Source organism: Hemitrygon akajei, chromosome 2 (assembly GCF_048418815.1).
Source record: "Hemitrygon akajei chromosome 2, sHemAka1.3, whole genome shotgun sequence".
In the NCBI taxonomy this organism is placed as follows: Eukaryota; Metazoa; Chordata; class Chondrichthyes; order Myliobatiformes; family Dasyatidae; genus Hemitrygon; species Hemitrygon akajei.
In genome coordinates, this window is record NC_133125.1 from 54,429,850 (window position 1) to 54,451,830 (window position 21,981).

A 21,981-nucleotide genomic window follows, 5' to 3' on the forward strand; every position below is an offset into this window, starting at 1 on the left:
TCCTTCACTTTTTCCACTTGTAGTTCTGTAATATATTTTCTCTCAACTTTTGTCTTTCTGCTACCTAACTGCACTCTGCAATAATTTCTAGTAGCCATTAAAAACAGAAAATGTTGGAAACACTCAACTGCACAGAGGGTATCCAGTGAAGAGCAAAACAGTCATTATCTTCTGGTAATAAGAGCCTAAGGGTATACAACTATAGAAAAAATCCAAAATATTTCACTTTAAATAAAAATAATGCATTCCCTTTTGCAAGTGTTTACATGGAAAGCTTGTGCAGCTGCAATTTGATATTATGCCTCTCAGTTTTATCAAGGCCAAAGAAAGTCAGCTTTCCTTTTGTAAATATTGGCTACTTATTTAGTTCATTTGAGAGCACATATGGAGAACCTTATGTTATTTAACAAACTAAAAAGTGAAGTGCCAGAAATGGTAGTGCACACAATTAGAAACTAGGAGTGATTTTATTTTTATATAAATAAAACATTTTACTTTTATTACATAAGAATAATAGCATCCAATTATAAAAGTAGAATAGGTAAAACTTTCCCAGACATGATTTACAAATAAGGTTGGTATTTGGTAGCATCTCGTCTTCCCAAATAATCTATATTTAAAAGAAATTACTAATCTCAAAATTCAGCATTTTTTTGCTTTTAATTCACAAATCTATCAATTATAAACTGCAATGTACTGCAAATTCAAGAAGACAGAAGCTTCACTGCTTTAATAACCACCTTGATGGTGCTGGTGCACCAAGATGGCACAATTGTATCTTACAACATTTCCAAGATTCTCTTGAAGACACCATTTGGTGAAATGTAGAGCCTAATGGAATAGTTTTGTCTGACGCAACAAACATTGTGAAGAAAATAGCTATTCTCTTCCCAATATACAAAAGTTTAATTTAATAAACAGTCAATTAGCTTTTGTCTAAAGTTTCACAAACTTGTTTTCAGCTGCTTTTAATCAGGGCTTTACACTACCGGCAGTCAATTTTTCTAACAATATTTCCACACCCTTCACGTTTGTCATTTTCTTGAACTTGGGAATAAGGCCCTTTAAACCTTTCTTCACTTCCAGGGCTACGTCGTCATTGTTACTTTGAAGAAGACTGAAAACAAGAAATAGGTATTAGATTTCAAAGTTAAATATTCATGTAATTTTTCAGAGGCAGCTCTCAGCAGTGAAAAAGCAGCCTCTCTGAATCTGAGTAGCAGTAACCTAACCAGAGTGAAACTGCAAGAATGCACAGCAAAAGTAATTTCAACATTTTTCTGAAACACAAATACTTACTAAACATACTGTAATGAAGTGGTATGATCCAACAAAAATGTAGTTGATCAATTAAAACATTGATTAAAAATCATTTAACCTAGTGTCTGAAAATCGACTTGATGGAAATTTAGTGCTTGGTAATACTATCAAAAAATTCCTTCAAGTTGCAGGTCACAAGTATGAAAATTTCAGATGGAGGAAAAACATAGAATGTTGTAATCAACTCTATAAATAACATTCACTGGTTCTATAGTAAGCCAAGAAAAGAGCTGAATGATTCAGTTCGGTGCCACTTAATGAACTAGTTCGTGATGGTGTTTTGCTGAAGTGTAGTCATAGACATACATAATTAAACAAGAGAAGCAATTCCCATCATACTCTCACCAGTGCATCATTAAATAATTTTGGAGACCTGTTGCTGCAGGAAGCATAGCATCTTTTAAGGTCATGGCATTTAAATTATTAATCCAATTGAATTTTGCCACCACATAACAATTATAATATTTTGATGCAACAAACACAAGGAAGCAATCACCATAACCAGAATAACCAAATTTGAGTTTACAGACTAGAACATTATTGGCCCGAAATAGCAAATTATAATTACTTATAACTCCTTATTATTATAGTATATAAGTAGTAATAATAATAAGTTATGTATATTATATAGTATATAATCAAAATGCTCCAGGTCTCCTCCTACAACAAACCCCTCCCAATCTCCAGTAATTTGCTTGGGAACACCTTCCTTAAATCCATTTTTACTACTCTGATCCACTTCTCTAATTCCCAATCTATTTATACTCAATATCCATGACTTTGTACAATGCAACGAAATGTTTCTGTATGTTATGGAATCTATAGAAACTATGCTGTGGCTGAGTACATCTTTGGTCAAAATGTAACAACCATTAATCACAGTGAAATCAGTGACTAACTTTAGCATACAAAAAATGTAAATTAAGTATTTCTTCAGATTAGCAAACTACAGATCTTTAAACTACAAGTATTTATATTGAAACTAACAATCACTTTAATATCATAGTTACCTGCAAACTACAATTGCTCCACGGTTTACTTGTGTCCAGGTCTGCAGATTCTTAATGCCAACATGCTCCACTAAGGTTTTGGCAAAGCACTCTGTAAGAAAGATTTAATACTTGTTAGCATCTAGTTTTTTTCCAGATGTTATTCTCAATCAGCTACACCTCAGCTGCTGTAAAGAATATTACACGTTATTTCCATAATTCAACTGAACCTCAAATAAATTACAAGAACATAATATGACCAGAATATAACATGTCTTTTCACAATTCTTTTGGAATACTAGTACAAAGGAGAATCAACAAAACCTAGCTTGATTTAACATTGACTCTGGTTGAAAAGCTATCAACTGGGTTTCCAAATGTCAAAATATCATTGTGCACAACAAAAATCTTTATAACATTGTTTTTGTCAATTAAATTTGGTTTGGATTTCATAAGCTTGTTATTAAGAATGAATGTCTATGCTATGTGAGCAAGCAGAGGACTTTCAGCGTAAACTTAAATATAGCTGTCTGTATCAAATTGCTAATAATTTCAATTAAGACCACTAACCAACATCATGCAACATAATGAGTTAAAATGGACGAAAACATTTTGAAAGGTGGCCTCATTTTTCTATATGTAACAGGCAGAAAAATCCCTGTTGTAATTGTGATAAATTAGCTAGCTGTAGCAACACAACAAAGTAAAAGTGCAATGGACTGCAGACTAACATTTCAAGAAGCATAAACACAACAATCTTAAAGGCTGCGTTATTTTTCATTATTTTGGAAATTAAAAAAAATGATTCCAGCATCACATGAAGGAATGCTTTTGTTACACTCAATTTAAATCTCATTTTTAAAATTGTCAGGTGCATTTTCAAATAGAAAATTATGCATGTGAAGATTTACAGTGCCTAAAGTATTCACACCCCCCTGTAGGAAGTTTTCATGTTTTACTGGGGCTTACCTTCCTCCACCCTCATCACTGCCCTCAACCGCATCTCTTCCATTTCACAAACATTGTTCTTACCCCATCCTCCCTCCACCCTACCAAGGTAGGGTTCCTCTTGTCCTCACCTACCATCCCACCAGCCTCCACATCCAGCACATACCTGCCATCTCCAACGGGATCCCCTCCCCCACCCCCACTTTCTACTTTCCACGGGGATTGCTCCCTATGCAATGTCCTCATCCGTCCCCACTGATCTCCCTCCTGGCACTTATCCTTGCAAGCAGAACAAGTGCTACACCTGCCCCTACACCTCCTCCCCCACTACCATTTAGGGCCCCAAACAGTCTTTCCAGGTGAGGCGACACTTCACTGGTGAGTCTGTTGGGGTCATATCTATGTCTGGTGCTCCCGGTGTGGCCTCCTGTATATCGGCAAGACCCGACGTAGATTGGGAGATTGTGTCACCAAGCATCTACGCTCCGTCCACTGCAGGATTTCCCAGTGGCCACCCATTTTAATTCCATTTCCCATTCCCATTCTGATATATCAATCCATTGCCTCCTCTACTGTTGCAGTGAGGCCTCACTAAGGTTGGAGGAATAACACCTTATATTCTATCTGGACAGCCTCCAACCTGATGACATGATCATCAATTTCTCAAACTTCTGGTAACTCCCCCCCCCCCCACCCCCAATCCCTTCACCATTCTCCATCCCCCTCGCTCTCTCTCACTTTATCTCCTTGCCTACCCATCACCTCTAGTGCTCCTCCTCCTGTTTTCGCCCTGTATCTCTTTCACCATGGGAACCATGAGTACAACCACGAATTCTCAACTGGATTGTGGTCTGAACTCTGATTTGGGCACGCCGGTACATTTACTTTGTTGATTTTAAACATTTCCTGTGTAGCTTTGGCTTTAGGGCTAGGGTCATAGTCTTGCTGGAAAACAAATCTTCTCCCAAGTCGCAGTCCGCCAGCAGATTGAATCAGGTTTTCCTCCACGGCTTCCCTGTATTTTGCTGCATTCATTTTTACCATCTATCTTCACAAGCTTCCCAGGGCTTGCTGCACTGAAGCATCCCCACAGCATGATATAGCCACCACCATGTTTCACGGTAGGGATGGTGTATTTTTGATGATGTGTGGTGTTTGGCTTATGCCAAACATAGCGTTCAGTCTGATGGCCAAAAAGCTCTTTTTTGGTTTCATCAGACTGAAGAACCTTCTTCCAGCTGACTTCAGTCTCCCATGTCTTCTGCTAAACTCTGGCCAAGACTTCGTGAGTTTTTTTCCCAACAGTGGCTTTCTCTTTGCCACTCTCACAGAAAGCTGTGACTGGTGAAGCACCCAGGCAACAGTTGTTGTATGTGCAGTCTCTCCCATCTCAGCCACTGAAATTTGTAACTCCTCCAGAGTTGTCACAGTTCGCTTGGTGGCCTCCCTCACTAATTCCCTTCTTGCATGATCATTCAGTTTTTGAGGACATCCTGCTCTAAGCAGATTTACAGCTGTGCCACATTCTTTCCATTTCTTGATGTCTGATTCAACTATACTCCAAGGGATATTCAGTGACTTGGAAATTTTGTTTCCATCTCCTGACTTGTGCTTTTCAATAACCTTCTTGCGGAGCTGCTTAGCGTGTTCTTTTGTCGTCATGGTGTAGTTTTTGCCAGGATACTGACTCACCAGCAGTTGGTACAGATATAGGTATATTTTTACTACAATCAGTTGAAACACCTTGACTGCACACAGGTACATCTCCATTTAACTAATTATAGACAATAGACAATAGACAATAGGTGCAGAAGTAGACCATTCAGCCCTTCAAGCCTGCACCGCCATTCTGAGATCATGGCTGATCATCTACTATCAATACCCGGTTCCTGCCTTGTCCCCATATCCCTTGATTCCCCTATCCATAAGATACCTATCTAGCTCCTTCTTGAAAGCATCCAGAGAATTGGCCTCCACTACCTTCCGAGGCAGTGCATTCTAGACCCCCACAACTCTCTGGGAGAAGAAGTTTTTCCTTAACTCTGTCCTAAATAACCTACCCCTTATTCTCAAACCATGCCCTCTGGTACTGGACTCTCCCAGCATCTGGAACATATTTCCTGCCTCTATCTTGTCCAATCCCTTAATAATCTTATATGTTGCAATCAGATCCCCTCTCAATCTCCTTAATTCCAGCATGTACAAGCCCAGTCTCTCTAACCTCTCTGCGTAAGACAGTCCAGACATCCCAGGAATTAACCTTGTGAATCTACACTGCACTTCCTCTACAGCCAGGATGTCCTTTCTTAACCCTGGAGACCAAAACTGTACACAATACTCCAGGTGTGGTCTCAACAGGGCCCTGTACAAATGCAAAAGGATTCCCTTGCTCTTGTACTCAATTCCCTTTGTAATAAAGGCCAACATTCCATTAGCCTTCTTCACTGCCTGCTGCACTTGCTCATTCACTTTAAGTGACTGATGAACAAGGACTCCTAGATCTCTTTGTATTTCTCCCTTACCTAACTCTACACTGTTCAGATAATAATCTGCCTTCCTGTTCTTACTCCCAAAGTGGATAACCTCACACTTATTCACATTAAACGTCATCTGCCAAGTATCTGCCCACTCACCCAGCCTATCCAAGTCACCCTGAATTCTCCTAACATCCTCATCACATGTCACACTGCCACCTAGTTTAGTTTCATCAGCAAACTTGCTGATGTTATTCTCAATGCCTTCATCTAAATCGTTGATGTAAATCGTAAACAGCTGTGGTCCCAATACCGAGCCCTATGGCACCCCACTAGTCACCACCTGCCATTCCGAGAAACACCCATTCACTGTTACCCTTTGCTTTCTATCTGCCAACCAGTTTTCTATCCATGTCAATATCTTCCCCCAAATGCCATGAGCTCTGATTTTACCCACCAATCTCCTATGTGGGACCTTATCAAATGCCTTCTGAAAATCAAGGTACACTACATCCACTGGATCTCCCTTGTCTAACTTCCTGGTTACATTCTCAAAAAACTCCAATAGATTAGTCAAGCATGATTTGCCCTTGGTAAATCCATGCTGGCTCGGCCCAATCCTATCACTGCTATCTAGATATGCCACTATTTCATCTTTAATAATGGACTCTAGCATCTTCCCCACTACTGATGTTAGGCTGACAGGATGATAGTTCTCTGTTTTCTCCCTCCCTCGTTTCTTAAAAAGTGGGATAACATTAGCCATTCTCCAATCCTCAGGAACTGATCCTGAATCTAAGGAACATTGGAAAATGATTACCAATGCATCCGCAATTTCCAGAGCCACCTCCTTTAGTACCCTAGGATGCAGACCATCGGTGTGGATAGAACTGAGGAACAGTAAGGGCAAAAAGACCCTAATGGGTGTTGTCTACAGGCCACCAAACAGTAGCATGGATATTGGATGCAAGTTGAATAGGGAGTTAACATTGGCATGTGGCAAAGGTAATGTCGCAGTAGTTATGGGGGATTTCAACATGCAGGTGAACTGGGAGAATCAGGTTGGTGCTGGACCCCAGGATAGGGAGTCTGTAGAGTGCCTACGGGATACATTCTTGGAACAGCTTGTATGAGAGCTGCCTGCTGCAATATGTGACTTTTGAAACCAATTGGTTGCATCAGTGATGATTTGGTATCATATTAAAGGGCAAAATAATTCAATCAATTATTTTGTCTTTTATATTTGTAATTAATTTAGATCACTTTGTAGTGATCTGTTTTCACTTCGATACAGAGTCTTTTTCTCTTATCAGTGTCAAAAAAAGCTAAATTAAATCCACTGTGATTCAATGTTTTAAAACAACAAAACACGAAAACTTCCAAGGGGGGTAAGTACTTCTTAAGGCACTGTATCCTGGCTGCTTTCTCATGTTCCCATTATGAGATACTTTTAAAACGCAATGTATTTGAAATATTCCTTGAATGCAGTTTTAGACAAGATTTTATAAGTTATAAACACAGTAACTTTGGAAATGTCTTCTAATAAAATGTTTATGGTGGAAGTTGGAAGGCTGTGATAAATTAGCTAAAAGCAACATCAATAGTAAAACAGATCTGATGAAACAAAGGTATCACTCAAATTTGTCTTTCACATACTGTACAGGTTATTGATAAATTCTTTGAAATACTCTTCTCCATCTCTCAGTATCCAAAATGATTTAATCTGGGAAAATATTCAAATATCAAAAATAATAACTCTTTGTTGCAAAGAAGATTTAACAAGTTCCAGAAAAAATACATTAACAATTCCTTTACCTGTCTTTTGAAGTTCTTTCATCTTTTCATCTTGCTCTATTAACCATTTAAGGACAAGATGACCCGCTGGATGCTCTGCCATGTGGGGCTAAAGAAAACAAGGAGGAATGTAAGTCATAATCCCATGTGCTTGGACTCGAGCACTTTTAAATTCAGGCATAACTCTTAATTGAAATTGATAACAGGACTTTTGACAAGGACACCTGAATCAAGTACTTCAACTTTTATAAACAAGTCATTGTGTTGATTTTAGATCTGGTGGCAAATGCCCACACAAGGATTGAATACAATGCATATCACTCTGTGTACCATTTTCCAATTATACGCACAGGTTCATGACATCTTGTAGCTAATCTGTAGTGTGATTTAACAGACTGGCTTATTCCGTTAAATATACCTTAACCATAAATTCATAATGACATTCAGACAAAAAGCAATGAGGGCATTGTAAGTGATTGGTGTGCATTCCAATTACATCTGAAAGTGCGCACAGAAGGTTTACAAAGATGTTGTCGGGACTTGAGAAACTGATTTACAGAGGAAGGTTGAATAGGTTAGAACTTTATTTCCCTGGAGTGTAGAAGAATGAGGGGAGATTTGATAGAGGTACTTAAAATTATTATGGGTATAGATAGAGTGAATGCAAGCAGGCTTTTTCCAGAGGCTACTGGAGAATAAAAACAGAGGACATGGGTTAAGGGTGAAGGGGGAAAAGTTTAAAGGGAACATTGGGGAGGGGGGGGACTTCTTCACACAGAGAGTGGTGGGAGTGTGGGATGAGCTGCCAGATGAAGTGGTAAATGCGGGCTCACTTTTAACATTTAAGAAAAACTTGGACAGGTACATGGATGAGAGGGGTATGGAGGGATATGGTCCAGGTGCAGGTCAGTGGAACGAGGCAGAAAAATGGTTCGGCACAGCCAAGAAGGGCCAAAAGGCCTGTTTCTGTGCTGTAATGTTCTATGGTTTTATTTGCATATTAAACAAAGCCAACTGCTTTTTTTTTATTAGTGCAGTGGGCATTTTTCCTCTGAAGTTATCTGCCAATTAGAAACTTTTAAATGCAGTGATGACATTTTTCCTGACTGATGCATGTATAATGAAATTCTTAAAATAAAGGTAAATCAAAACAATCAAATGTATTAAACTATATATTGCCCATTAAACAGCTAATTAGGAATTATTCTGAGCATCATTTAAAATATTCCAGTTTTTACAAACAGAAAAATAGGGAAGAACAAAGTTGTGGTCATCTTTATGCCATTTTGATTTGTTACTGCATGGAAAGATAGTTTTGCTGCACTTGGTTAAGCAAGTTAAAAGACTAATAGGAGAACAAATGTGAAATATACACAAGGATAGAAATCAATTATCTCCCTCTAGCACTGAAAAACAAATGCATTTTTGGATAAAATATGCTTTATAAGATTTAAAAACACTTATTTTTAAGTGTACTGGTTGATCTTGGAAATGCAGCACAACTTTTTGTGGTCAAACTAAAATCAGTGCAACCCTAATGACTCTAGATGTTGTATGCCTGGTTCCACAAACACTGAAGCTAGAAACAAAGATGGTGTCTTTGAACATTACCTCGCCATTGTTGCCTCCGGGCTTAAAAGGTTCTGCAGCAATGTTAGCAATAGCGTTCATGGAAGGCTGCACATCACCAATGGCGCAGCCAAGAATATCTACCACAATAACACTTGTGGCGTTATTCATCACCATTTCACGTGCATTCTCCTGCAAATACTGCAGCAAATGTGGTGAGATGGCTTCTAGCAGCTCACGATGACGAATGCTTGTATCTTTCTTACTAGTATAATACAAAAAGACAATTTTGTTACATAAGATATCAAAGACATCAAACAGATGCTTTCAGAATATTTAACCAATTATAGCAGATACTTCTTCCATTTTTCATTTACAGTATTGAATATCAGATTATCCAAGCATTCTTGGACCTCCTTTCATCACACTCAAATATGATATGTGGAGGCAGTTATACAGACCAACTGATCCATGATAAACTTAGCCCAAATCTTCAACTGTTCAATTTTGTCTCAAGATTAAGACTGGCTCTGGATTTCTAGCATCTGCAGAATCTCTTCATACTTTATTTTTATCCACAAACTACAAACTCAGAATAAAGGATCATTTACTTGTGACAAACTTCTTCACCAAAAAGATGCTAGCTCTTTGGAATTCTTTACCTATATCTAAGCAGCCAACTGACATACTGTGAATCCTTAACTTTATGGTATTTAAACCAAGAGCCCAAAGTGTAGGAGGAATTCTGTTAGCATGGTTTGACAACCAGCTGAAGGTTGTTCCATCAAGAGAGGTTATTCAGTTTGGTTCTGTAAGTGTGTGCACTGTAGAAGAATGTGGAGTGACCTTATTCAAATATACAAGATCCTAAGGGATAGATGTTCAGATGTTTTCAGTAGTGAGAGCCACAAAATAGAGGGCATAGCCGCAAATTAAGAGGCCAGATCACTAAGTATATGCCAGGTGGAAATATATTAACCTTGGAAAGATCGAGGAATCCAGGTTACGGGTAATAAGCAGAGAAGAGGAGTTAAGGCCATTATTGATCAGAAATTATCACAGTGACTTATGGGGAAGGCTTGATGAGCCTGGTGGCCTGCTCTTACTTTCTGGTGTTCTTATATCCTCACTAAAATCAACAGATCAAAAAGTTTCCCTCAACACAATGGATGCTATCATTTGAACAAGTAAAAAAATTCTGACCTGTGAGCATTGCTATCACCTTGTTGTAGAAGCTTAATAATTTCTGGCACATTATGTGCAGGGTCCCTTGGGCTTAGTAGGTAGAGCAACACCTTCTTGCCATACTTATTGTTGATTAAATTTGGCAAGGAACTGATAATCTCCTGTAAATCAACATTTTTAAGATATCAAATGGCACTGAATAATTAACTGTGCAAGCATTACATTGAAACAGTGCAACCAAAAATAAGTCATTACTAAATTGCTCAGTTATTGCAGTCTTCCGATTTAATATTTCCTTAGATTTCACTTCTTTACTCCTGAATGCAACATATTTCATTAGGGCTTGGGTTCACTGATAACAGCTCTCAAAATGCTCCAAAAACATGAAATTATGTCTTAAAAACACAGATCAGGGACACATAACAAATGGGGAAAAACTTTTTTTGTGAAATCAGCAGCTAATTAATTTAGCAGTCTTTTGCAACATACAAGACCAGAGCTGGAAGGATTGGGTACATATAACAACCAGATCCCTTGTTTCCAATTATAGATATATATCATGGAAAACAAAACCTTTCAATTCAGTATGATATCTGCATACATTTTCCAGACATATTAGGTACATCAATAAATGAGATTTTTTTGATATATATGAAATGAGATTTTCATTAAAGTAAACAGGAAGGGCCTAGTTTCTTTAGGAGCAGAATCAAAAATCAGGATGGAGTTTAAAGGGTGGAAGGATTAGAGGGGAGACTGGGAAACTTTTACTCACCCAGAATATGATTGGGGACTGGAACTTGTGGTATAAAGGGATAATATAGAGGCAGAAATCTTTATCATGCAGGTCTACAGACAAAGTGCTAGAAGGTGGAAACAGATTGGTACCAAATACAAATATGATAGGCTAATTTGCATTGTTTTGTGTGTAAATATTCTTTTACATATGTACATTAATTTTCAAAGATATTGTCAATTTATTTGGCTGCAAATGTTGAAGTCAACCCCCTATCAATCAAACATTTGAAATGGAATCAAACTAGTAGTTAAAGGTACTCATTATAAATTCAACCAATGGGAGGGATTATTTGAAGGTCTGATTACCACAAGGAAACTCACATGAATACACAAAGACTTCTTCCTCTACAAAGGAGATGCATTCACAATAAGCATTTGTCTTTCTTTTCCCATTAAGAAAAAATCAATTACTTACTGACAGAATTATCTGTTTCACAAGTTTTGTATCATCTATACAGTCAAATGCTGCTTTGAGAACCAAATGAGAAAATTCACCCTGCAAATCAATTTAAAAAGGCATGGTCAGTCAGTTTTCCACAAGTGACTAACATATTATACTCCTCCAAACCACTTCTTCTTCATTTACAAAAAAAGATTGGATTTAAGCCAATAATACAAAAAAAATCTCAACAAGCATCAATTAATTCCCTACTATTTGCTGAACTAACAGGAGTAATTCTATTCAGCCTCCAAAAAATATTAGTGATTAAAAATAAGGTCTAAATTTGCTACAAGTACAGTAACAAAATAAGAAACAGAGGGTAGCATGGAAATTTCTTCACCAATAAAGTAAAAAACTTAAAATTCTGATTTAGGATTTGTAATATTCAGTCTTTCCAATCTTCAATAGCAAGGTTTTAAATTTGTCACATATTGACAACTACTGGCAAGAATCATGCTTAACTGATTCAAAAACAGGCAAGCTAAACCTTCCAATTCACCGCCACAAACAAATCTAGTCAATCATTTAATATTTCACCTTGCAAACTGTTAACTACTGATTTTTTAAAAATTCGAATAACAGTTTCAATATTTTAAATGACCAGTTCTTATTTTTCTCCACTTCATCCCAGCATTTCATTAAAAATTATCTTGATAAATTTCAAAAGATATCTTGAGTTTCTAGCATAAATATAGAATAGATTTGCATCTTACAGTAGCAATCTTCTCGACGTATGTCTTCATTGTTTTCACAATAACTTTTCTATCCTGGAAAGAAATTAAGCAATAAGTTTTAAAGAATTGTTAATCAACTTTATCACAGTAATCAATGTAATTAATTAGTTTTTCCTCCTAATTAGTTTCTCCTTTCAGGAATTTAAACAAATTAACGTTATTCCAACTAGATTCCATTCACCCTTATTTAACTTCCTCCCTTCTTCTGAATTTACTGGAACGTGAATGGCATTGCCTTCTTCTGACTTGTGGTGATCAATTATCAAGCTACACTAAAATGTTATTATACATTTCATGCAAAGTTCATATCGGGCATTTCTATATAAGCAGATTCACAGATATGACAATCCTTTGAATGCAATTGATCTACTTTAATTCACCGTTTAAGATACCAACCAAGATGACCCCTATATGCCCACTCTCACCTGATAACTCAACAGCAACTGGGAAGTGACCATGGAACATTAAAAACATAGAAAACCTACAGCACAATACAGACCCTTCGGCCCACAAAGTTGTGTTGAACATGTCCCTACCTTAATAGCCCTCTATTTTTCTAAGCTCCATGTACTTATCCAAAAGTCTCTTAAAAGACCCTATCGTATCCGCCTCCACCACCGTTGCCAGCAGCCCATTCCACGCACTCACCACTCTCTACATAAAAAACTTACCCCGACATCTCCACTGTACCTACTCCCCAGCACCTTAAACCTATGTCCTCTTGTGGCAACCATTTCAGCCCTGGGAAAAAGCCTGACTATCCACATGATCAATGCCTCTCATCATCTTGTACACCTCTATCAGGTCACCTCTCATCCTCCATCTCTCCAAGAAGGAAAGGCCGAGTTCACTCAACTTATTCTCATAAGGCATGCTCCCCAATCCAGACAACATCCTTGTAAATCTCCTCTGCACCCTTTCTATGGTTTCCACAACATTCCTGTAGTGAGGCAACCAGAACTGAGCACAGTACTCCAAGTGGGGTCTGACCAGGGTCCTATATAGCTGCAACATCACCTCTCGGCTCCTAAATTCAATTCCACGATTGATAAAGGCCAATACACCATATGCCTTCTTAACCACAGAGTCAACCTGCACAGCTGCTTTGAGCATCCTATGGAATCGGACCCCAAGATCCCTCTGATCCTCCACACTGCCAAGAGTCTTACCATTAATATTATATTCTGCCATCATATTTGACCTACCCAAAATGAACCACTTCACACTTATCTGGGTTGAATTCCATCTGCCACTTCTCAGCCTAGTTTTGCATCCTATCAATGTCCCGCTGTAACCTCTGAAAGCCCTCCACACTATCCACAACACCTCCAACCTTTGTGTCATCAACAAACTTACTAACCCATCCCTCCACTTCCTCATCCAGGTCATTTATAAAAATCACTAACAGCAAGGATCCCAGAACAGATCCCTGAGGCACTCCACTAGTGACCGACCTCCATGCAGAATATGACCCGTCTACAACCACTCTTTACCTTCTGTGGGCAAGCCAGGTCTTGATCAACAAAGCAATGTCCCCTTGGATCCCTTGCCTCCTTACTTTCTCAATAAGCCTTGCATGGGGTACCTTATCAAATGCCTTGCTGAAATCCATATACACTACATCTACTACTCTTCCTTCATCAATGTTTTTAGTCACATCCTCAAAAAATTCAATCAGGCTCGTAAGGCAGGACCTGCCCTTGACAAAGCCATGCTGACTATTCCTAACCATATTATACCTCTCCAAATGTTCATAAATCCTGCCTCTCAGGATCTACTCCATCAACTTACCAACCACTGAGGTAAGACTCACTGGTCTATCTCTACTCCCTTTCTTGATAAAGGAACAACATTCGCAACCCTGCAATCCTCCGGAACCTCTCCTGCCCCTATTGATGTTGCAAAGGTCATCGCCAGAGGCTCAGCAATTTGTCTCATTGGAATGTACTATGCAGAACTTCACACAAATATTCCCTGAATATTTGCCACATTTCTTCCGTATTACTGGCTTAAATAAAAGGGGGCAACTGAGTCTTCAGAAGAGCCCTCAAAATTTCTTTAGATGATTACAGAATTACATACTGCAAATAACAGCACATTATATTTCCCCATACAAGAAACTTTAAACTAGAAAAATGTAGTCCAGAGTAAATAAATAAATTCAAATTGAAGTAAACCAGAAGGCAAACTGATACAATCTCTTATACATTCAAGCACTATTTGGACTGGTTTTTTTTTTCTTGGATGTAACTAGATTATTCTATAGCAGGGATTCCCAGCCTGGAGTCCATGGACCCCTTGCTTAATGATATTGGCCGAGGGCAAAAAAAGGGTTGGGAACTCCTGTTATATAGAATAATTCACTGACTTCTAAACACACAACAGGGCCAAAAGCAGTAACTGCCAGAAATTTCTGCTTACCTTGGGTGTTCCATGCCATAAACAATGCATGGCTACTCTGCTCCCATCATGCGTATGTGCCATGTAGATGACTGCTTCTCTCATCGATTCAATCATTTCCTACATTCAGAAAATACATTATTTTCAAATTGATAAAATAGTGACCATTTTATAATTATTAATACTTTAGATATCATTATGCAACACACTGAACAAACAAGACGTGGGTTTAAACAAAATCTGAGAATAGCTAAAATGGAGTTCCCAAAGTATTTCAAGATTCAGATTGTTTAATGTCATTTCCAGTACACTAGTGTAAAGGAGAGTGAAATAGTTGTTACGCTGCATCCAATGCAGTACAAAAAAACACTAAGAACACAATAATAATAAAACACAAATATAAATGCATAAGGTAGTTTACATATATAGATTGATTGTATGTCCGTGAAGTAACGCTAGGCACACAAGTGTCTGTACATAATGTGACTCTCATGGGAAATGATAAAGTAGTGTTGGTGAAGGGTGTGAAGGGGTGAGTTAGGGAGTGGACGTGTTGATCAGCTTTACTGCTTGGGGAAAGTAACTGTTTTTGAGTCTGGAAGTCCTGATGTGGATGCTGTGCATCCTCCTCCCTGATGTTACTGGTCCTTTTCTGTATATACAGTCGGCCCTCCTTATCCGCGAGTTCCACATGCGCAAATTCAACCAACTGCGAATCGAGAAAACCCGGAAGTGCTCTTCCAGCACTTGTTGTTCGAGCATGTACAGACTTATTTTTCTTGTCATTATTCCCTAAACAATGCAGTATAACAACTATTTTACATAACATTTACATTGTATTAGGTATTATAAGTAATCTAGAGGTGATTTAAAGTATACGGGAGGATGTGCGTAGGTTACCGTGGATCGGGATTTTAAAAAAATCAGAAGTTCTCTTACTATGTAAGTCGGAACAGGTACATCCGGTATTATTTAGCGTCAGTTAGTCAGATGATTATCTTAGTATATATTTTATCTTTCTATGCATATAAGACACTTAAGAACGTATGTTTCAGCGCTGGGCTCGGGCTGAGTTCGATCCAGTGACAGACCACTTCCAAGCGCGCTCTCCATCCGTGCCTGGTTGATGTGGAGGATCAAACACCCAAAACCCAATAATTAAACCACTGTGTTGCTTAGTAATAATCATAGCTTTCATCAGGGCAGGGCCTTTCTCACTTTATCCTTTAAAATTGTTCCAATCGTTGACCGACTGTAGCCTAACGCTTTTCCAATGACCGATGGCATTTCACCTCTTTCTGATCGCTTTATTATTTCCACTTTATTTTTAATCATGATTGTGATTATTTTCGTGAACAGAAACACTGTGGATTCAGAGCTCCGCCGCCGGGTCCGAATGTCCGAAATGTTAAATAAGGTCTGGGTTTCCGCTGGGTCCTAAGGTCCACCATATTGAGACAGGTTGAATAAGGGACTTGAGCATCCGCATTTTTTGGTATCCGCAAGGGGTCCCGGAACCAATCCCTCGCGGATAAGGAGGGCTGACTGTATGACCTTGATGACAAGCAAGCTGGTGCTGATGATCCATTGTATGACGCAGAAAACAAAAATGATTTTAAAATTTAGCAAAAGTCAATATAGTTCAGTAAATATGGAGTTAAAGTTGCAAGTGAAAAGCAATTAACTCAAAATCTGCCAATCCATCACAGTATTCTCCACCAATGTAATGAAGACACAGGACAATTATCCAGAATGACGGCAAAACAATAAATAATATTTACTTTCGGTTCTGGCAGGAAGGAGTTGTTCTGGAACTCATTATCACCTTGATTTAAACATGGACCAAGGAATCAAATTTCAGAAGATAAGATTAAAGTAACTGCTGTTGATGACAAGGGAGCATTTGAAGAGATGTAACAATAAGAAGCCTAACTAAACCTGCCATCAGGAATCAAAAGGAAGTCCCTCCAGTGAATGTGTTACATTAAGCAAAAAGTAGTTATATTCTGGTTGCTAGAAGTCATTCAGTGCAGGCCAAGAGATTCAGACAAAGAAGTTGTTGGCACCTAATTGGCAGCAAGAACAGACCAACATTCACATAACAGCCAACATTCCAATTTTACTGGTAACTGGCAAGTGCTGGGCAATACGACCACAAAATTCTAATCACTTCCTTTGACATTTAACAGCATAATTGTTACAAATCCCTCACCAGCATCCACTGACCTGCCACAATGTACTAGTCACTAACAAGGAGTTGAGAGAGTCTAATTGACAAGGACCACAACTCCAATAACACACGAGCAGTCCAGTACCGACCAGAAGAGGCCACTTACTGTGGTAACAAGGTAATAGGGCTGGATGGTCTGTGAGGTTGAAACAGTGTGGTTTTAAGATCCCATTCCTAAGCATACTATTAGCTAACGTCCAGGTAATCAAGAACAAAGTTGATGAACTAAGGGCAAGACTGACCTACCAAAGAACTGGGGGACTTCAGTCTGAGTTTCCATTCATGACCAACAAACCTAAGGTGTGCCAGGAGCAACCTGCAATCTGCAATTGTCACCATTCATTCGGTGTCTTATCTGGATACACAATGGCTTGGTATGACAAATACTCTGCATGACTGCAAGATACTGAAGAGATATGGGTACAGCTCAGCCCATCAAGGAAATCAGCCTCCCATCTATGGAGTCTGTGGTACTTCTCACTGCCACAGTAAAGCAGACAGCATAATCAAAGACCCTCCCCTCCTTGGACATTCTCTCTTCTCCACTCTTCCACTGGGCAGAAGATACAAAAGCTTGAAAATATGTGCCACCAGGCTCAAGGACAGCTTCTACCCCACTGTAATAAGATTATTAAATGGTTCCCTAGTACAATAAGACAGTCTCTTGACCTCACAATCTACCTTATGATCTTGCACTTTATTGTTTACCTGTATTGCACTTCCTCTGCTGTTATACTTTATTCCACATTGTTATTGTTTTAGGTTGTTCTACCTCAATGTTTTGATCTGTATGAACAGTGTGCAGGCAAGTTCTTCCACTGTATCTCTATATATGTGACAGTAACAAACCAAAGCAAAACCAAACCATTTGATTTGCACCCCACCCAAGATTTTATCACTGGCACAGCATAAATGCTTTGGGTATCACTGACAGGATTAATTGAAAATCTCTAAGTATGTTGTGGCTTAGCAGCTGACACCCACCCAAATTAGAAAGGACAAACTTGTATCTGTACAGTGCCCCTCATATCCCTCCCTATCTGTATGTCCCCTGGGCCTTTTCTTTCTTTATAAGTAACCCTTTAAGTACAGTCACAATAGAACGACTCTCAATTTCAGACTCACTCCTTAGTACAAAGGCCTAAGCCAGCCCTTCTCAACCTCCCCTTCCCCACCCCCCCCCCCCCCCCCAAGGAACCCTTGAAATAATTTTCAGGTCTCAGGGAAGCCCAGTGTAGAAATAATTATATCCATAGCACATGGTACGTTAGCATGATCAGTAAGTTGTAGATATAATAATCCAAAAATAATTGCCAATGCTCTTTTGAGTAGAGAATGTATTTTAAGGCAACCCTTTTGCGGGTGGGGGGGGGGAAGAACGAGTAGTTAAGCTTAGCTTACCTTTCTTGAAATTAATCTTTTTCTTTCCTTTTCATAAACTTTAAAAACTCATAAATTTCTGTTAAATAACAGGCTTAAGCCAAAATGTGATTTAATTTTTCTAAAGGTAAGCTTGGTAGACTTAATTTAAATAAAGGTTGTAAATTGATTTTTAATTAATGCTATTTTCAGCATGAACATTTACTGACAATGTTGAATAGTAAAGCTACTAAAAACCATAAGCCAAAGCAATATGAATAAAAATATAGCCCAAGACATAATTTTATACAACTTTGAATAAACATTTTCTTACTAAGTGACATCATCATTTGTAACACAGACAAGGGACAATGAAATAGGACAACTTGGATCACCAGTCCCTGTAAAACCCATTGATAAGTAGCTTTCATTGTAAAGACAGACATTTTTGTGCCTGTTGTTGCACTAGTGCAGTGAAATGACTCAGAAGTTTGTAATTCTTCATCATTAACCTTATCAGAATCTAGTCTATAATCCCTCTTCTTCAAAAATCGCCACATTGGACCATCTTTAGAATGAAAATTTCTCTCAAACTTTCTACTATACTAGTAGTGTTTGTTCACTTCTATAAGTCAGTTGATGGTGTGCAAGGGGAAGTTGGGGGAGGTAAGTCAGGAGGGAGAGGCTGATGTCATAGCCTAAGTTGGGCAAGTCCATTCAATGCTTGGAAAATGTCCATTCAATGCTCCCTTCTGTGCAATACAGTGCTCACCAATTATCAAACACGAGGAAATCTGCAGATACTGGAAATTCAAACAACACACACAAATTATCAATGCCTTCCCCATCTCACTTCAAAAACTGAGAATGGACTCAACCAAATAAACACGGCCCTACTGCACACAGCCATACTCAGCAATTTAACAAGATTGCTAACAGGTCACTGCCCACCACTGCGTGAAGTTCAATAAATTATATTTATTTTTTTTAAATCACAGTCTCTGGCGGAACACTGGTTGAGAAACCCTGGCCTAAACTGACACTCCAGCGCTGTACTGTGTGTACAGCTCTGTGGATCAACATTCCTTAAAATAAAACCAGATTTTATGGATATTCCTATTTATGGGAGCTTATTCCACCCAAACCGGCAGCTATATTTGTTACAATAGTTATAATAACTGTTATTCTCTAATGGTTGTAATACACTTTGGGATATTAAGAAAAGGGAAAAGGCACATCAAATAAACATGCCTTTTTCAAGAATGCCTCCAAAACTGGATATTTCTGCCCAGAACAATATGCTGACGTAAGTATATCATTGATCCTTCATGGTCACTGGATCAGAATAATGGGATTCCTTGATTTAACAGTGTCATGTCCTCTCATACAGACTGCAGAGGTTCAAGAATGCAGCTCAACAGCACCTCCTCTGGCACCTTTAGGGACAGCCACTAATAACCTGGCCAACATGTCCATCGAAGTCATAAGAAGACAACCATAAATACTACATCAGTGAACTCTACTTAATGAACAGTTTGCAGTTAAAATGGTTACTGTCTCAGACTTTCTATAATTTATCTGTTTAATATAGCAAGTTGCACTACTTGATAACAAGACAATGCAATTTATTCACAAGTTCAATTAAATGTTTCTCCCAAATTATATGTTTAACTTATTAGAGCTCTGGGATTTGACAGAACAATGATGGAACAGGCTATGTCACCGGTGACTGAGAATAACAGAGATGGCTTCAAGGTTATTAAAACTTATCAACCTCAGTCTAAATTATTTAGATTTAAGTAAAACCAAAGATTCATACAAGTACTTAACAATAAAAAGCATGGAAATAGATCTGCCAAGTAGTACTTTAACGAGGTTAGGAATCATTTTCCAGATTATATACAAATTACAAGTAATCTTACAAAAATTACGACTGTAGATGATTTTGCAATATTCGCTTACCGTTCTCATTTTGTCGGGGCAGTATGTGAAGAAATCCAAAAATGCTTTGTGTACCAGTGTGTGCTTTATTACTGCTTCTCTAGAGATGACAAAAATAGAATGATGAGGTTAAAGCACACTCACTCTATTAAGTTGAGCAATCAGGTAGGTGCAATTACTACAGTGAAAGAACTTTTGAATATTGAAGATTGACCAAAAACATTAAATCAATAAACACGTTTAAAGGATAAAACTGTTAAATTATCACTGCAAATGGTGAAGGGGCGAGTGATGGTGAGGGAGTTCGGGGGATGAGCCGAGATGATGTGTTGCAGGAGGTCCAGTACCTGTACAGCTGGCCCAGGCAGAGATGTTCTGAGGCTCGTTCAACTGGCCCAGGTGTGGGGTGGGAACTCTATGGACACTGAAAGAAGTCAAGGCCCGGGCAGAGGTAATTCAGTGCCCATACAACTGGACTGGGAGAGAGGCTGGATTGTTCTGGGTGCCGAAAAAAGTTGGGGCCCAGAGGAGATCTGATACCTGCACAACTGGTCCAGGAGCGAGATGGATCGTTCTGGACTCCGAAAGGAGAAGTCAGGGCCCAGGCAGAGGAGATTTGGAGCCTGTACCGCTGGACCAGGTGTGGGGTTGGATTGCTCTGGGTGCCGAGCTGATTTGAAGAGCTTGAGAGTGGCTTTTGGCTGGGCGACAGAATCTGGGACTGGATTGAGTCGCTAGGTAGCATGGACTAGGCCCGGAGCCTTTCAGAGTAGCTGGATCCTAGTGCAAGGTACCATACACTGTCCAGACAATTTAAATGCTGGCTCAGATCTGAGGCGAGAGCTAATTTCGCTTGCTCTCCATAGTCTTTACTCCTGTCTCCAAGATGCAGAGCCTCTCGCTGTTGGGTCAATTTAAATGCCATCCAAGATAGACTGAAAAGACAGGGTGCCTGTCAGGACGAGAGCCGATTTCATTCACTCTCTGTCATGGCCAATCTCATAGCGTTGAGGCTGTGAAGTCTGCCCCAGCTGTAGTGCTCTGTGCCTGTTAACATGATGAACTGATAAATGAGTCTTTGGGCCTTCGCTGGGGTTTGGATCTGAGGACTCCATTTTGGTTTGGAATGCCATTGTTCACTTCAATTGTTTGCATGATTTTTATGTATTTTTTCTTTCTCATGGTCTTTTAATTTTTTAAATTGGGTTCTTTTGGGTTTCCTGCTTTGTGGCTACCTGTGAGCAAGCAAATCGACATGTTGTATAAGTTATATTCATTGACAATAAATGTACTTGAATCTTATTCTGCTTTAAGCTTGCATAGCAAAGTTATAAATAATTTGTGTGTATGATATGTTTAAAATAATGGAAGCCAATAAAACAGCAAGGAACCATTAGTCAGAATCAAGTAAAAAAGGAGCAGAAATATCAAAAGAAACTACTTAATACATTTAGAGATGTGTGGTGCTGAGTATATTGACTGGTTGCATCAGGACCTGGTACGGAAACACCAATGCTGTCAAATGGAAAAGCCTACAAAAAGTAGTGGATATAACCCAGTCCAACCCGGGTAAAGCCCTCCCCACCATTGAGCACAATGACACAGAGCATGGCACAGGAAAGCAGCATCTAATGGAAAGAACCCCATCATCCAGGCTCTGCTCTCCTCTCACTGCTACCATCAGAAAAGTGGTACAGGAGCCTCAGGAACCACATCACCAGGTTCAGGAACAGTTATTACCCCCAACCCATCAGGCTCTGAACCAGTAGGATAACTTCACTTGCCACATCACCGAACT

The 21,981-nt window shown here is 38.9% G+C and overlaps 1 protein-coding gene across 2 annotated transcripts in view; it reads right to left on the reverse strand.

Moving 5' to 3' along the window:
- Positions 1 to 448: 448 nt before the first annotated feature.
- pum3 (pumilio RNA-binding family member 3) overlaps positions 449 to 21,981 on the reverse strand; it is a 49,060-nt gene continuing 27,527 nt past the window's right edge. For both annotated transcript variants that reach the window (XM_073072413.1, XM_073072424.1), the window contains exons 10-18: positions 20,205 to 20,283; positions 14,675 to 14,773; positions 12,233 to 12,286; positions 11,493 to 11,573; positions 10,298 to 10,440; positions 9,137 to 9,359; positions 7,547 to 7,634; positions 2,331 to 2,421; positions 449 to 1,117 (exon numbers count right to left, since the gene is read on the reverse strand). In XM_073072413.1, the coding sequence (XP_072928514.1) occupies positions 973 to 1,117; positions 2,331 to 2,421; positions 7,547 to 7,634; positions 9,137 to 9,359; positions 10,298 to 10,440; positions 11,493 to 11,573; positions 12,233 to 12,286; positions 14,675 to 14,773; positions 20,205 to 20,283 (1,003 nt within the window). In that variant the 3' untranslated portion in view covers positions 449 to 972. The remainder of the gene's footprint in view (positions 1,118 to 2,330; positions 2,422 to 7,546; positions 7,635 to 9,136; positions 9,360 to 10,297; positions 10,441 to 11,492; positions 11,574 to 12,232; positions 12,287 to 14,674; positions 14,774 to 20,204; positions 20,284 to 21,981) is intronic.